At 34.6% G+C, this 17,697-nt stretch overlaps 4 protein-coding genes across 4 annotated transcripts in view; 2 read left to right on the top strand and 2 right to left on the bottom strand.

Moving 5' to 3' along the window:
* Nucleotides 1-1,881: 1,881 nt before the first annotated feature.
* Nucleotides 1,882-3,265, bottom strand: LOC112464307 (general odorant-binding protein 56a-like). Its single transcript, XM_025031227.1, has 5 exons — nt 3,152-3,265; nt 2,694-2,772; nt 2,504-2,598; nt 2,292-2,397; nt 1,882-2,127 (listed from the first exon to the last, which is right to left on the bottom strand). The coding sequence occupies exons 1-5, from the start codon at nt 3,197-3,199 to the stop codon at nt 2,051-2,053; spliced, it is 405 nt and encodes a 134-aa protein (XP_024886995.1). The 5' UTR covers nt 3,200-3,265; the 3' UTR covers nt 1,882-2,050.
* A 3,152-nt stretch (nt 3,266-6,417) lies between these two features.
* On the top strand, nt 6,418-8,293 carry LOC112464306 (UPF0687 protein C20orf27). Its single transcript, XM_025031226.1, has 4 exons — nt 6,418-6,791; nt 7,076-7,193; nt 7,402-7,539; nt 7,668-8,293. The coding sequence occupies exons 1-4, from the start codon at nt 6,779-6,781 to the stop codon at nt 7,864-7,866; spliced, it is 468 nt and encodes a 155-aa protein (XP_024886994.1). The 5' UTR covers nt 6,418-6,778; the 3' UTR covers nt 7,867-8,293.
* Nucleotides 8,294-8,398: 105 nt separating this feature from the next.
* On the bottom strand, nt 8,399-14,203 carry LOC112464304. Its single transcript, XM_025031224.1, has 6 exons — nt 14,118-14,203; nt 12,172-13,500; nt 9,879-10,013; nt 9,439-9,710; nt 9,086-9,322; nt 8,399-8,960 (listed from the first exon to the last, which is right to left on the bottom strand). Exons 2-6 carry the CDS (start codon nt 12,251-12,253, stop codon nt 8,490-8,492), a joined length of 1,197 nt encoding a protein of 398 aa, XP_024886992.1. The 5' UTR covers nt 12,254-13,500; nt 14,118-14,203; the 3' UTR covers nt 8,399-8,489.
* LOC112464302 overlaps nt 10,024-17,697 on the top strand; it is a 44,524-nt gene continuing 36,850 nt past the window's right edge. The window contains exon 1 of the mRNA XM_025031219.1: nt 10,024-10,848. The gene's annotated coding sequence lies outside the window, so the exon portion shown is untranslated. The remainder of the gene's footprint in view (nt 10,849-17,697) is intronic.

The raw sequence follows: 17,697 nt of genomic DNA, 5'->3' as shown, positions 1-17,697 counted from the left end.
AGAGTAAACACGGACATCAAATCTGCACATACACATATATACGTACGGACATGCGATTTAATGCAACACTTCGACATTTTAGAACACTCTGAACATATTAACTTCCGCAAATTTGGAGATATCTATTTATTTCTAATTTTATTATATTTTTCAGTCTTTTTTACCCCTATTTCATATAAAATTCTTTTAAATTCGGTTGATTAGACTTAGTTTTATATGCGATCAAAGTTATGGATCTTTGATCGCGTATAAAGCTGGGTCTAATCAACCAAATCTTAAAAAATTATATATGAAATAGGGGTAGAAAAGACTGAGAAATATAATAAAATTAGAAATAGATCGATATCTTCAAATTTGCGGAAGTCATTGCACGCATCTTCATATTTTTGCGGTCGGTTTTTGCCACCGTGGTGACAACTGACAATATGGACGGCTGGACAGGACGGTATGTACATGGGAAGGTGGAATCTGGTGTGATCTGGTGGAATACGGGAAATGTGGGGAATCGTGAGACGAGACGAGACTCGAACCCATTTAGCAAAGACTCGCACCTATTTAGCTGAGATTCAAACCTACTTATCAGGGTTGTGTTCAATAAATTTCAAAGATTATATGTCTATATCGTCTACATACATGGGTCGTTTACGTATTTTTTACATTATGTTTTTACATTTATTTACATGAACTTTTTTCATGTAGATAATATACCTATAAGCAATGTAAATTACTATAAATTAACTGCAGTGATTAATTATTTGATTTTTTGAACTATACTTTTACAAACAGGTCTAAAAGAATAAAAAAAATTGTTTTAGACTATAAGGATAAGGGGTTGAATTATAGATATATTTCAGTTATAATTTATTTATTAATTAACTGTACAGTAATATTAATAAGTGCACATATATGGCACTGCGTATATAGAAATATACAATACATATATTATTATTTATATCCCGCTGATTTGTTAATTTTTCGTGGCATGCTAAAAATTGTGCTCAAACTAAATTATATAATTAGTAACTGGAAATAAAATTGTGCAAATATAAATGTCTGATATTTCTGATGAACGACGAATGTTTGATAAACAATTTTTGTAGATGTAATGTAGAAAAAGAATTAGGACTCTTTATTATATAATATGACTCCAAACAATCGATTGAGTCTATTGAAAAATTTCATCCGCTTAGGACCAATATAACAGCTCACTCATCTTCATCTCTTTTTATCTGCCCCCTTAGAAAAAGACAAAGAGTGCCGACGTTGGCCCTTAGCCGGTTTTTTTAGAACGTACCTTCGTGATCGTGTCACCGTTCAACTCGGTGCTTGATTGCGAGGTATAGACTATAGAGACACTTTCACGAGCGCTTACACTTGGCGTGATGAGACACTGTTGCATGCCGTGTCTCTTGATACCCACATACAGCAACAACGATACATAATCTCAGTACACAGATTAATATATAAAAGGACGTGGTTTGACTGACTGTTATACGAGATTTTTTAGTAAACGAAGCACGTTGTCGTAAAGAACTTACATTGTGTAATATCTTGACCGATAACATGGCTAATGAAAATCTCAAGACGTTAGAAACCGCAAAAATATAGAAGAAAACATGGAAAAAATAAATTTATATGTACAAATAATACGTTATTTGTTGTATTTTGCTATTACAAAATGTGTTTTTTGACGTACCTTATTGCAAATCAATTTATAATTATTCAATTTAATAAGTTTCTTATTTTTTAAATATAAAATTGAGATTTTATATCGATCGTTGAATAACTTTAGATCACTGTGCAGTCCTATGTAGAAACTCATATTTGTAGAGAGAGAGAGAGAGAGAGAGAGAGAGAGGAAAGTTAAAGAGAGAGACTTAATTGTTTTATGCTGAAGCGACATGTATATTTATTTTTTCATTAACACAGCTCTACACTGTTGCATGAACGTGCAAGGTAATATTTTAATGTTATCTAAATAAGTAGACGATACATGGTATCTAACTAATAGATCTAATTAGGTTTTCATATTGAGTTTGGTCTCATTTGCTTAATGCAGAAGATTAAATTGCTTGTTTTCCACAAAACATTTAAGCAGATTGTGTCCCTTTTCGCAACCAGTTCCAGCTGAAACAATATTTCAATTATATTTCACTCTATTTTCATTTGAGAGCAATGTTTGAAAGGACCGAGAGTTCAAAGTATTCGACTACATAAGATTACAATATCAGTTCTCTAAACGGATAAAAATCGATCTTAGCCCTTGTCAAATTCATATTATATCTACTTACTAATGTCTTTGCACGCATTATATAATTGATCAGCCTGTTCTTGTGGTACGTCTGATGGTAGTTTAGCACGAGCTGCCTCCCAGTCAATATCTCCATCCGCTTTCATCTAGAATATGCGTAGAAATTATTTTATTCTTAATTTATTTTTATTTTTTTAATACACACATTTTTAATACACACACACATTAAAATGAGATACGAGTTTTGCTTACAATTCCAATTTTCTTCAAGAAACAGGTAGAGAAACAGGCAAGCTTTTCGTCATTTTCCGATGTTGCCCTTGATCCTTTCGCATTTTCAACTACGGCTGAAATTCGAATTATTATAATTAATGCAGTTATTTATTTTAGTTTTTTTTTTAATATTATATTATGTTATGCACGTAGTTTATTCTTCACTTACTTGGATCAACGCCAGATTCATTGATACAGGATTCTTTGTACTCTCTCAATTTGGCCTTTTGTTCATTTGTGAGCTCACCCTAATACAATCAAATAGATATTTGGATATCATTATTCACATGGTAATATCATGGTAATGCTTAATAATTGATGTATTTAAAAATGTGCCTATTTGGAATGTGTCAGACGATTAAGGAATATTTTTATGATACATTCTGTGGAAATTAAATATATTGAGAAAGAAACAGTATAATACACATAGTCTAAGATTAGAAAAATTATAAAAGAAAGTAGAGAGCTTAAGCAAATAGATCGAGTATTAAGAGTGTATGTGAATAGAATGAGTCTGATAAGATTGTAAATAATAAAAATTGATCAGATAAAAAAAACAAGTTAAAAACAACTAGATGTTTTCTAAAAAATATAAATTAAATACATTATTAACGAAGATAATCTTACCAAGACGGCGACGAAAGAAATAGCGAGCACGATAACGATTGCTTTCATGTTTGATTTTTCTTTTTGACACGATGTACAGTTCAACGTGATCCAAGTTACTGGCTAATCACAAGATAGAGTTCTAAGCTTTTATAGTTTGCGACGTAATGACGACATGTTCTCCTTGACATTCTGTGGCACCATTGCGTGGGGGAATACTCGAATTATGTTAGTCCGCGGCGTTATTCCTCGGACGCAATACTCGAATTATGCGGAAGCAATAAATCATAGCTATAATGGTAAAAAATAACATGTATTCATGTTTCGAGTCTTTTAATTCTTTTGTCTTTTGCTATTTATAATCACAGAGTTTATTTATTTTTACTAAACACGTATTTTTGCTAGATATGTTTGAAGAGTGTACCAAATAATAAATATTTATTAACTTCAGGTAGTGGATAGCCAGGAAGTGGACTTGGTTTACAAAAAATCCTAAAATTCCACTCATACCATCCATTATACAGTATACAGTACTAAATTTTATCATTCACACGTAATAAACGCGTTGCACAAATGCACAGCCTAACCATCTACACTTCCAAGTAGTGTACCAAATAAAAAAAAACAAAAATAATAACATATTAATCAAGAGACCCGAATTTTTATTTCAATTATATAGCTGTAACGACTGGTAAACTTCTACATGTTGCAAGATAAAAAAATCTATAGATTATGATATGGATACTGAATTTTTGGTAAATTATTTGACGTAAAAAGACGCGATAAGAAGAAAAGATTATGCAAATTTTATTTGCGACAAATATATAATATATATAAGCTAGAGAACAAATTGTTAACAATAAAGTGAAAGAATAATGTAACGATATAGCCAATAATATTGTTTACAATTAATATGCGCAACGACGAGATAGTGACATCGTGATAATGAAAAATAAAACACACAATCAAAGGAAATAAATGAGGCAATCGGAGCCAAGCGCGGTAATCAATGCGCAGACAAATTATAATAATAAATAAATATATTAAAAACGAACGTTTCGACACTTTATTATAATTTGTCTGCGCATTGATTATCGCGCCGCGCTTGGCTCCGATTGCCTCATTTATTTCCTTTGATTTAGTCTAGAGAGTTTTAATAAAACACACAATCTTACATTTACATTATTTAATGAGAAAATACCAAATTAGATTACTATAGTGCTTGTGCGCATTATTAATTCTATCTTATTACCTCAACGTATTGTCGTTGAAACCTTCTGTTTCATGTTTCTAGACATGTTCTTTTTAAATATATAGAACGCGATTTTTCAGAGATCATTAAATATAACTACTTCCTATCGTAACGAACGAATTAAACTTTATAATAAATATAAATTTGCTGTTTTTCTTGAAATAAATGCTTCACCTAAAGATAAGTATTGTCTACCGGATACAATTTTCTTGGAATTGTATTGTGGTCACGCCGATTAAAATTTTATTATTCTGCGCGTCAATTATATCTCATGGCGCACTACACGCATATGCGCGCATACACACACATATTGTATGTACACATGTCATCATTATATAGCCGATTTTATATAATTTCCTTTTATTACAATATTGTCACGATAATAAAAGATATAGATAGATGTCCTTTCCGTCATAAAAAGATTATTCAGCGCGATAATTATTCTGACGTTTCTTTACTATATATTTTAGTTTACTCGTACATATACATACATTTCGTTTGAATAATCCTATAATAATGACGATTGAAACGATTCGAAGGTACCTATTGCGTAGACGCAAGGACGGTCTTGCGGTCTTTAAGATTGGATTATCATGAACTTTGATACTGCTGATACTAAATTCTGTGTATTTGTAACCACGAAAGGACCCCGCACTAAACCACGTGATTTTAGGCCCCGGAAAAAATGGCTGAATTTTTAATAAGTTGTACTTTTTGGGTCACTGAACAAAAATATTTCCTCAGCAAAATATTTCCTCAGTAAAAAAATGGACAGTTTCGGCGTTTCAACCCTTAAAAGTCAACTAGCTGAGGTTAGGCCAGCAAAAATATCACTTTTGGATCAATGCGATTATCAATATAAAGGAACAATGAGAATTTTCAGTGGACAAAATAGTTAAGAAATAATTTGTTTATGTGGGAAAAATCATGCGTGTCGATCGGAAAGAGAAAAAGTGAGAGAAGGAGAGAGAGGGAGAGATTATATTAACATATAAATATAAATATATAAAATAAGTTAATATTTATCGTTCATAACATGTAAGATATAAATATTAACTGATCCTCAACCAAAATTACAATCAAGAATATTATTATATATATATATATATATATATATATATATACCGGTGGACATATGCATCAGTGTCCCGAAAAATGAAAATCACAAATATTGAAAACTATAACGACAATTGTGTGCTGAAAGGGCATAATCTCGAAATCTTAGAAACGTGACAATGTGCCGAAATGTCATAATCCCGAAATCTCAGAAATGAGACAATGTCCCGAAAAGTTATGTACGTACCCGCCAAAATCGTATATATACTTTGACGACTGCCGTTAAATTAACCGTATAATAACGATAAAAAGCATATAGTTTCACGATCGACACTATATATATACTATATGGTATGTACATTGGCAATTTTGACGACAGTGAACAAATATTATATCTATTATATCTTGACAAGAACATATTATTTATTCCAATAATAAACTAAGAATAAGTATAGGCTCTCCTGAATAAGTCAAATTAGGAATAGTAAGAGAGGCAATTGGAGCCACGCGCGGTAATTATTGCGTAATCAATATATAGAAAGACTATATATTGATTGCGCAATAATTACCGCGCGTGGCTCCGATTGCCTTTCTCACTATTCCCTATTTGATTTATTCAGGAGAGCCTAATATACTTATTCTTAGTTTATTATTTGAATAAATATGTTCTCGTCAAGATATAAGATATATAAAATTTATATTATGATAAGATGAAATATATATTAATCAATATATACACATCCGAATGTGTATTGATTAATATATTTTATCTTATCATAATACAAATTTGACCTTATACCTTATCTTCAGCGTGTAAACAAAATTAATATACATTTGCAGATGTAGCACGGACGCGCACTAAAATAAATTTTTTATCGGCAATGTCGGAAAATTTACGTGGCTACGTAGTACCACGTTCGAAAATGGATGTATTGGCGCTAGTGTGCAGGGGGTTGCGAGAGTTTCGAGTTTCGACTTTCGATGCGTGTCCCACGTCCCACGTCCCACGCGTCCCAGTCCACTGTCCAGTCCCACGAAAAAGACCGGGATTATCGGGATCACCGGGCCTTTCTCAGGCTTCTCTCTGATATAGTACAAACAGAGAGAAGATACAAAGTGTCCACTTTTGATATCCCTAAAACTCTAAACGAAACTAATTAAAGTTCTAAACCCTAAATAAAATCCCTAAAACCTTAACCTATATTTTAGACTCAAAACCTATTTATATCGCCAGTCATTTATATAGTCATTAGTGTCATTAGGGCGGTTGATTTTATCAATTTGGTTCGCGAACAGTATGAAAGCAGAATCGACAAATCTGCCAGATTATTTTATGGAACATGGGAGATAAAGGTACTTTATCATCTTTCCTTAACGTTTGACGATTATACAAAATATTGTCTTACGTATTATCTTGCGCGTATTTCCATTTATAAAATCAGTGACACACATCAGATGACACAGATATATGAAACAATAAGTGTTTGGTAAAATTTTTTACTTTAAAACGAAAGATGCTTTGCGTATACGACGTATAAGAATTAATTGCATGTCAATAAGAGACGCGATTATTTTAACTTGGGTATATTCTTAAATATGTGATGTATGTGCGGTTTAATTCAATCTTGTGTTTTTAGAGCATCATGTTCACTTTAGCGGTGGAAGCGGACTTGGAAAAGATAACAACATTATGATACAGCCACAGCGACATGGTCATATAGATGCTCATTTAGGCTTCTTACAACTGTATCACAGGTTATTTGTTAAATTTTTAAATAATTTTTTTTTGTGTTCCTAAGTCTGATGATTGTTACCTTGAATGCTAAAAACAGATTTTAACTTCTATTGTAATATAATTACAATTTATTAAAATTTTTAATATATACTATGAAATGTATGTATATAAATATATATATAGAGGGAATAGATACAATGAGATGGATATATTCTGTATTTATTCTAGATACCACATAGAATTTTCAGTGCCATGGAACACGTGTATTCATCTGGAAGAAAAAACGGTAGCTCCGGCGGTAATTGCAGGAAATCATAATGCAAATTGTCACATTGTCGATTTTGTGCAGGAAAAAGATGGCTTAAGGTATACATTTTTTTTGTTTATGTGTATATAATATATTTTTTCTTTTTTTTCCCACAATTCGAATCAAGCGTACATCACATTTTCTTCTCAAATTGACTCAGCTGTTGAAATATTTGTTCTTTCATCAGGTTGAAAGTAGAGCTGTTGGCATATAAGGAGAAAATATTGAAGGAGGATGTCAAAGTGATGTGTTGTCCATCGGGTACTCCGTTGAAAATTGTGCTGAACGCACGTGTTTTAGCAAAAGACAAGGGTACACCATTGTTGAGAAACGGCATACGCAGCATTGCCGTCGAAGGAATCGACGAAGATGAGGTGTCTGAGTAATGCTGCTTATTATCGAGCTGTCTTTCAGTGATGGGTATTTAAGCTTAAGTGCTGAAAATCAAGTAAAGGTTCGAATGAACGAACGAATGAATCAGCATAGCCGAAAGTTTCCAGACTAGAGTGAACGATGCAATTGTAAGTGGTGTAATGCTGCACAAAATAAGATAATTTGCCTACTGCTCTTAAAAATACATCACACGCGAGACGTTTGCAAAAGCTATAACACCACTTTCTGCTAATTATGTCTGCAATTACGCGCAAGTTGTATCGAACAAATCCTATTTTGTTATTATTTTATATCGATGTCAATTTTCAACGAAGCTTCCGTTAAATAAATAATGTTTACAGAGATGTGGCACACTAAATTACTTTTCAATTGTTCATGAAGATCAAGATTATTTATTCGAATAAATTAAGACGCAAAGTTCTTCTGAGTTATCAGTAACCATCTTTGGCATCCTCATTAAAATCGCAACATCACGTTGCCGTCTTATATAAATATGTATGTCATCAAACCATCACATTCGTTTATTTTGCCGATTTGAATTGAAAAGACGCGTCTCAAAATCAGTCTTCTTTTACCCTATAACTTCTAACACCCCCGACTTTAACGATGGTAGGTCTTAACATCGAAAATTGAATTTCTTCATAGGAATTCCGGTTGGGCCGTCTACAAATTCGCAAATGTTAAAACCTAGTTTCGCTAACGGATGACAATTGCTGCTGGGATTACCCCATTTGCCTTTAAAAGTCATCCAGCCTGGTAAAGGCTCGTTGTCCTCTTCGAAAAGCAACTCCAATCTTTTCCATGTCGGCCAAGCGGTTCCGAATCCACTTTCGTCGTACAGACGAGGTACTCGAACAAATTTATGCTTCCCCGGAGCTGTCCAGAGCCCGTGAGAGCCGCGTGCGCTAAATAATATTGGGTGCGAGCCACCAGCCGTATAAACTTTTTCAGGAAATATTGGCTTCTGGAAGAGACCTTTTCTTGTTTCTTGACTCTCGTAGACGAAATTACCATTTCGCGGATCATATCGATAAAACGCCCCGGCATCGTGCGCCGATACGTACATTGCCAGAGGATACTCGTTATCCTAAATGACGATATCGTATTTTGGTATGGATTTTTTTGGTATGAGAGGGGCGGGTGACATGAACGGTGACGATAGAAAAGTTGTACTTTACTTTGAGGACGTCTCGAAGCTGAAGCATGATTTACCTTGAAATAAAGACTCATGTGTTCCCAATCTCCGATATGACTGCCATATTCTTTAAGCGTACCTATGCACACCCCACCAACGGTAGGTATCGGCCAGCTGCCAAAAAATCCAAGATCCAATACGCAGATTGTTTTTCCCTCGCTAAACGGATAGAACATCCAATAGGTCACGTGAAAGTGCACTTTTTGACATCCATTCTCTTCTCTGACCTTTTCGAGTCGCGGTACCGTTGCCACCTGAAATTATATAATAGTTGCGTGGAAAGTAAAGGAACGACATTTATTTGAAACGTATCGTACGTGCACGCAGCACGTGTATTCTTTTAAGAGTACGAAAAACAGGCGTCGTTTACCTGCCGCACTTGTGCTCTTAGATTCGTGGTGCTCGCGATCTGCCGTTGAGCCAAAAGTCTTGGTCGTCCTAGATCCTGTAGCGGCGCGAAAACGTTCCGTACCTCCTTTAGTTTTAGCTTTAGCTTCACGTTCAGCATCGGCTGCGCCGTATCTCTCGCTGAGCGTAGCCGCGCGTCTTTGGAAACGCACTTTTTCACGAGAGCATAGACGGGCACGGTTCCAGCGGGCTTTCGACCGTACAAGAAGGACGATCGATTCTTTAACAAGGACTCTGTTAAACGTGTTTTATTTGAAACGTCAACCTGTGGGCTGTGGCGATTTTCCGCGGCATGATCGAATATCGAATCTTATCCCATGTACACTTACAGACACTAATGTATATCTCTTGTTATATATTATATTATTTATATCGTAACTATATATATTTCCAACTATTTACCTACGTCTATTCTAGTGCGAAGGTAATACTGGTCCGATTGTACGTTGTCGAGGAATTCGGTTACCCCGAGAGGCAAGAATCGTTCCCCAGGCGCGAGCCATACCAAAGGTGCCCAATCTCGTATCAGTCTTCTTACTAAGAATACAATAAGATCGGTAAATGAGAAAATATTTATATGTCGCAGATAGAGAGGTAGAATGTCGGCAAATGCCGCTCGTAATATTGTTAATTATGGTACAAGTATAGTATAGATAGACGATAATAATAGTACGTCAATGATACCCAATGATACCGATCGCGTTGTATATTTCGCGGGCAATGCGGGCATTTCGAGATTTCGAGCCATCGCGCATCGAGCGGAATCGAGCGCATCTCTGACTTTGACTCTGACTCTTGGCGGTATTCAAGTGCATGCCTGTTTAGCACTTGAGCTTCAGCTGTTGAGTGTTGACGCCACTCGCCACTCGCCACTCGCCAGTTCACGCTGTATCGCGGATCGCGGGAAACGGGCACGTAGGTCAATGCAAGATTCTCGTAACCCCATTATGCGAGTCTAACAAGGTGAAGCAAACTCCGCGGGTGTTTCTGATGTGCTTTGTCGGTTGTATGTACGCGTTTAAATTCTCGCCAACTCAAAGTTTAAAGATCTCTTATATATATGCCTACTTGATTTCGATCGATTGTGACGATTGTTCCGCGGACAATCGGACAATCGGACGCGGCGGATATTTATTTATGAATATTGTAGAGAGAATATATAGTAGGACACAGCCCATAGGAATGTAACGCTAATTTACAATTGCAGGAATCGCGCGTTGATCGCATTTGGCTCAACTTGAGCTTTAATCTTCGCGGCCGCGCTAGACGGCTCCTGTTCCTGTAATCCTGTAACGTGTAACGCGGCTGTTAATGGCTACTTACGGCTACGCAGAGCTGGCTCTCGTCGATAACTCTCGATTAGCCATCTAAGGTACATAAGCACATACATATAGCATACATCGTATCATTAGCGCGTCATAATTCAACGTGGCGATTAACAGGCGATATGAGATATGAGATATGAGGGCTATGAGGCGCCGAGTTTGCTGTCGGTACAGTACGTTTTTTCTCTTTTGTCTTTTCTCGTTTCTTGTCGGGGCGATAGTCGATACGAACGGCGCGGGCGCGGGCACGGGCGCGGGCGACATATATGTGCTGCAAAGTTGTCACCTTTTTATTAAAGAAGTCGAAGCACGAACAAAATCGAAAATTAACTCGCAACTCGTTTCAATCCGCTTCAACTCACTTCGCTTCTTTCGACGATCGCGCGTGGAAGGTGGAACCGGTCCAGAAATAGGACAACCGATATATTTAACCCTGCAGCCTGCAGCGTATAGCGTGTAGCCTGTGCGCGCGTATTCGCAGTATTCGCACACGCGGAATAAATACGAGTGCATTTTACGGAAGAGGAACCGTAATTATCGTGCACCGATTTCATGTCGTTCCGCGTTCCTTTGAAAAGTTTTAAATCGCGTAAATCTAGCGTTTCGCTTTTAATGTTGTTGTACGTGGTAAAATGGCCTCGACATAGACAATGCCGAATAAAAACGCGTTTTAGTTTCGCGTTATACATATTATCTCATTGTTCTGTCTATTCACGCGCCTGTTCATGCGCGATCCTGACAACACGATCGATTTATGTTTTTATGTTTATATTATGATTGTGATACTGATTATGTGCCGTGCAACGAATTATACGCCGTGATCGTTATCTCGTTAATTATATTTTTATGCTGTCTAAAAGAAAAAGGGTAATAGGAGAAACGATATTATTATCATCATCTCTAAAAAAAATACCGTGAATAACATCAATTTTATTTTTATTGCAATCCGCCGCTCGTATAAATTCGATAAATAGCATAATTTTCTTCTTCCAAGTCTTCTTACAATTACAAGCGCAGTTTTATATAACAATTATCGTCTATCCTAGAGCGACCGATAATCATTAAGAATATAACATTCGGTTATTCTCGACCAAATCGATCAAGAATCGATGAATATGTTTTACATATTAAATTACAAGGTTTGTTTCGTTGAGATAATCATGGTGCACGCGGAATTTGAAGCAAATCGTATACATAAGCGCGGAGAAGATGCAAAATCTCCCGACCGCGACGCATAGCATCTCATATCCGTGCGTTGAAAAAGAGAGAGAGAGAGAGAGAGAGAGAGAGAGAGAAAAAAGGACGGATTAAATGTTCGTTTAGCTACACTCGCAGTTTATATCGATGTATAATGAGATACAGATACGTACCTTGTTTCTCATTGGGCGCGGATAGCCGCGATCCTGCGACCGCGTGAGTTACGACAAGTATAACGAACAATAATCCTGTCATATTCGTTCCATCGATACATTTTGATACGAGAAACGCGATCGATAATCACCGATTCGCGTTCTCTTATCTCACTACTTTCCGCATTTTTGCATTCTTACACGCGATTACCGATTACGCGAGAGAAACAGTGACGGAGCCGAGAGACGGAGATTCTCCGCGGGATCGACCGAACGGAAACGCTTCCCGGATTACTGACCAAAGCGCAACTACCTCGCAACCTCGCTTTCCATGCCGCTCACTAGACGAACGTTACAGAATACGCGCGTCGCCGTCGCCTTCGCTGTTGCACATACATGTACGGCACCGTCTTGCATTATTACATGCACGGGGTTTGCGTCGCAACGTTACGAAACATTCTAATTCATTTATGATAATGATAAACGAAAGGGAAAGCGGATCGATTGTATTACTATATTAATTATCCATCGTCGTACACGTGTCAGATATATTCGTACAATAATTGGGTGTATCTGTATGTAATCTCTCTTGCTAATTACCTTATTATATAAATAGATAATGGATATAAGATTACGTTCTTACATATAGCACGGCCAACTACTTTAGTACCACTCGGTAGATACAATTTCTTGACTCCTAAGTAAATGTAACTAAACGTTCTGTACCATTTTGATCGGAGCTAAAAACGATACATATTTCTTTGATATAAATCGTGATTGTAGAGTAACAAAGCGACGTTATTCGATTCAATCGATAATAAAGGGAGAGAAAGTTACATGTGGATATTTGATAGAAACTACTCAGACTTTGCAATCATAAATCTTTTCTTTATACGACGATACCGCTTCTGGATTTGTATATAGTGTTTTTCTCTTACGACAGACAGATAAAATGTAATCAGTTGGAGGATAAATCTATAGAATAATATTCTCAAAAATCTATATGTAATACTAAACTTGGTAAGCACAGTTTAAAAATTTTAATTTTCTATTTTTCTGCAAAGTGTATGATGAAAAACTAGGAATTTTGGATATATATATACCTATAATTTCGATTACGACAATGAGATGGCTAAATTGTAAAAAGATTGTGCATTTCATATACTGCTTTGAACATATTGCAAGTAAAGTATTTAAAGTATTATGATAAAACTGAAATAACCAAATGTAACACGTAGTATTTGTAGATACTGTACAAAATGATTCAAACACTATTGCATATACATGATTGCATGTACGACGTATTTATATCGCGGGCCTAAATTTTCTTCTGCAATTAGGACAAAGGGCCTGCAACATAAACAAGTACAATCATGAATTTTTAAGCAGGATTCAAAAGTTTGTTTCTAGTTAGCACGTTTTAGATTTTACCCCAGGATCATATTTTGTCAATTCATTAATGCAATCCTTGTGAAAATTATGTCTACAAGGACGCAATTGTATTACGTCCGAATCAACTAATGCGTATTGGCAGATTGAACAATTGTTCATGTCGTCTTTACTTGTCGCGAGGTCTCTTCTTTCTTTACTTTTCGAAGAGTTTGATGAACTTCTTCTATTTAATAGTGCACTGAAAGTAAATATCTCTCGTAGAACCTTGCAATATATAATATGTTTCTTACAATATCTAATATTGTAATGTTCTAATTTTTTTTCTTAAGAAAAAAAAAAGAGAAAAAAAAACAATGGTGGTTCTTCTACTTCTACTACGTTATAGGTATAATTATTGAAAATAGAAAAACCGAAGTTATAGGAAAGATGATTTTGCTGCATCTGCGGAAGGTGGAAAGTAAGTTTGTGAAGCAGAGAAAATCATTATATTATTAATCATGATATTATTAATCACGTGCGCAGGTATTGATACTTGATACTAATGTATGTAGGTATAGGCATATTGAGATGAATACTTTTCAGTCGGATGCGACGATGTCGACCAAGAACGGTCTTCATAGTGGTCTTCGGACGATCTTCCGTTTCCCGAATACGATAATGACTGTCCATCCGTGCGGTTATTCTCGGTGAACACATAATAGAGAAAAGTCGCTATTCCAACTCCAACTCCGACAAGTAATACTAATCCGGGATACGTCATTTTCATTACATTTAAGCGATACGCATACGACGAATATATCTGTCGTTCATCTTCATGTTTTATAATAGAGTCTAATTAATTAGAGGATTCCCCATTTTTCATCAATCGCAATTTAATCACTTTCTATATAATTCTTGTGTAATAAACGGAAACGAAGCATCACATATACACTAATCCTAACCTAACCATACGGTAGGTGTAGTAACAGTAACGGGCGGCAAATATCAACAGGCTTGCTAACTAAACAAATTGAATCTTCTCTATAGGATGGGTAATAAAGCAAAGTAATGGAGGATTCACATTTGTCCGATATCAGTTGTCCAATAACATTTGTCCTCTAAGGACAAAAACGTCGGCCAAAGTTCCTAGAAAGGACGTTTCTCTATTGGATATTAAATGTCGTACATACATACATACGTAGGATACGGTGTGAAACTTTCATAAAATGTTTATAGCAGAGAGAATTTTTCTTTGTTTTATTAGACAAGTGGAAAACGAATATTACTGCAGGCAGGATATCAAATGCGTTTTAAAAAGTTGAGAAAGAATATTTTAATCCCATTTGAAATAATATATGTATATATATCAGGTTTTTGAAATTCTTAGATATTCGTTATCTCATAGATAATTTTCGGAATATTTAGATTTAATATGCAATAAATTTAATGTCTGCAGTCTTTAAATAATTATAGATATATTCAACTATTAATTCGTCCAGAGAAATTTTTGATCTTAATAATTGAATTTTTAGAGACTATTTATATTTCCAGTTTTCCAGGCCTTATTATATTATATATTATAATTATATAGTATAGTCATCCGTGTTCTCTCAATATACAGTCCAATTATTGTCTTTCTCTCTTTCTCTCACTCACTCATTCAGTATTTGGAATTGAGTAAAATTGTACAAATGATCATTAACATTTCAAGTAAAAAAGGAGATGTTATTTTTTATATCTTTTTAATAATCAATTTCTGTTTAGGGCAGAAGGAACGGTACATGGGAAAAAAATAAAATGTACGATAGTAGGAATTATATTTTTATTATTATTTTATTATAAAGGACAGTACGTTACAGATACATAGTTTGTGAAGGTACTGACGTGCAGTCTTGAGAAATTCTAAATATAGACTCTGTACTCCTGTACATACATACAAGACTATATTTATTAAAAAGTAAGAGTCTTTTTATTTGACAATATTTTATGATATTGGATGATATTTACAGAGTTAAAGAAAAAAAAAAAGATTATTTTTCTAGTGCTTTCCCTGAAAGGCCTGAAAGAGCGATCGTATGACTGTAATTTTTTTTATATTATATTTTTTGTATATTGACTAATTGTTTATTTTAGACTTTTTACATACACGACGTGCGCCACTAAAATTTAATTGTCAATCCACTGATAAATGATCATTTTTTTTATACATATAATTTAATTGTGAAAGGAGCTTAAAATAAAATAAAATTTCTTAGAACGAGCGTAGATGATGTCAAGTAGAAAAACATTGGAAGCACGAAGAAGGAGAATTAGAGTATTCGCTATTTTGTCGACGTTAACATAAATATGCATTTTCGATTAATGTTGCATGCATATATGGTAGAATCAAATAAAATACTATTAGGTACGATATATAATTCGAAGACTAAAATATTATCGTCAACTCCACGCGTAACATGTACATATATGTCATCTATTGCCAGTCATTGGAATGCTTATATTACAAGCTAATAATGAGGAAGATAATTCATATTTTTGTTTTTATCTTTTTCCGATGAGAATAGTAAAATAGATTTCCACGCGAAGCGGTATCGATATATCACTTATTATATATTTGTTCAAGATCTATCGATTGTTTACTTTTTTGTGACTGTATTAGAATTGATTGACTATAACGTAACGTTTCTCGATAAGACGTTAAAAACATCGTTAAAACATATTGATTAGTCTTGTAACGCGTTAATAATTACCAAGGGTTCATATGAATATGAGCACCACTTCGCAGTGATCCTTACCGAGATATTTTATATCTGGCAGGACATTTCATAGAAAGTGAAGTCATGTACCTATATCTCGAAAAATATTAATGATAGAAAAAGAGTTAGAGATTATAAAATCTTTTGGTCCCGTAGTCACTATTACATAAACAAAAGCTAAATTAATTGTTTTCAATAGCAAGGAACATGTATACAATGTATTTTTTGGGGGAGATTTTTTTATAAAAACATTACAGTGCACTTTTTAAAAATAAGTCGTCTCACAAAGACAAGGACAGTCATGTTTATGCTTAACAAATTACGAGCTAATTATTTTTGGTTTCCAGAGAGGCCTTTTAAGAAATCTTGCAAAGTTGGTAATTTATGAATGCTTGAGCTGATCAAAGGATAATTTCTTTTTATCATGCAGTTTTTTTTTCAATACTTATTAATTATTGGAAAGAGAATTGTGTGATGCGTTAATTGACGTATAATAAAACAGAGCACGTTAAGAACGAGATACACTGTAATGATTCAAATAAATAGTTAAACATTATCATAAAAAGAATACACGCAGTAAAAATATAATATTATAAAATCAAGTTGTTTTTCTAAAATCCGTCAAGTCCTTTCTCATCTAGAGTTTTAATAAACTGCAATATAAATTCAAAAATGGTTTTTTCCTCCGACTCTTTTTCTATCTTTAACGTTATTCAATATACACGACTGGTTTCTTTTCGCAAAATTACCTGTGTATGTACGTTTACAAAGAAGATACGATGAAATATATATTGTATATTGCTTGTAGAATACATTCATCTTTTTCCTCGAGAAGTTTCTTATTTATAATATTTGTGTCTTCTCTACTTTTAATTGTGTTAGAGTATGTCAGTATGTGCGCGCGCTTTTGTGTTTCTTTTCCATCGATCAAGTTTCGTCAAATGGTCCGTGCTATCTGTCACGAATATCCAATTCACACAATCAGCTTTGGATCTATCTTCGGCATTAGATATAATTAGATAAAGAATCCTGTATTAACGATTGTTATTTTTATTTTATATCGACTGCGTACATTATAATTCTACCGTTAATTCAGTTTGACAAAATTTTAATCCATAATAATAATATTGATCCATATCCGATGTAGCCAATTTTTAGATGAGAGACTGCGAGAGAGTGTGTTTTAAAAATTCCACATGTAAAAGGACATTTTTCCTGCAAGATCTTTTTGCAGAAACATGAATAGAACATTTACAAGTTCAGTCTCTTGCGGCGCATTACGCCCAGAGCTGACCAAGTCGTAATCGTAGCCGGATTTTATCCCACGTTGGTTTTTATGAGCTTTTCTTCAAGAGCTCGCGTGGTGACTGAATACACACACACACACACACACACACACACACACACACACACACACACA

This window comes from Temnothorax curvispinosus, unplaced genomic scaffold (genome assembly GCF_003070985.1).
Source record: "Temnothorax curvispinosus isolate PA1 unplaced genomic scaffold, ASM307098v1 QBEX01014079.1, whole genome shotgun sequence".
NCBI classification, from domain to species: Eukaryota; Metazoa; Arthropoda; class Insecta; order Hymenoptera; family Formicidae; genus Temnothorax; species Temnothorax curvispinosus.
Note: the sequence above shows the minus strand (reverse complement) of the source record. Positions and strands in the feature narration are given on the sequence as shown.

Coding starts and splice junctions, on each gene's coding strand:
- LOC112464307 (XM_025031227.1), bottom strand. CDS start 3,199: ATGAAAGCAATCGTTATCGTGCTCGCTATTTCTTTCGTCGCCGTCTTG. Junction 2,773..3,151: donor TTTCTTTCGTCGCCGTCTTG/GTAAGATTATCT, acceptor TGATTGTATTAG/GGTGAGCTCACAAATGAACA. Junction 2,128..2,291: donor TAATGCGTGCAAAGACATTA/GTAAGTAGATAT, acceptor ATATTGTTTCAG/CTGGAACTGGTTGCGAAAAG.
- LOC112464306 (XM_025031226.1), top strand. Junction 7,194..7,401: donor TTCTTACAACTGTATCACAG/GTTATTTGTTAA, acceptor TATTTATTCTAG/ATACCACATAGAATTTTCAG. Junction 7,540..7,667: donor CAGGAAAAAGATGGCTTAAG/GTATACATTTTT, acceptor TTCTTTCATCAG/GTTGAAAGTAGAGCTGTTGG.
- LOC112464304 (XM_025031224.1), bottom strand. CDS start 12,253: ATGACAGGATTATTGTTCGTTATACTTGTCGTAACTCACGCGGTCGCA. Junction 9,711..9,878: donor TCGCACTAGAATAGACGTAG/GTAAATAGTTGG, acceptor CACGTTTAACAG/AGTCCTTGTTAAAGAATCGA. Junction 9,323..9,438: donor TAAGAGCACAAGTGCGGCAG/GTAAACGACGCC, acceptor ATATAATTTCAG/GTGGCAACGGTACCGCGACT.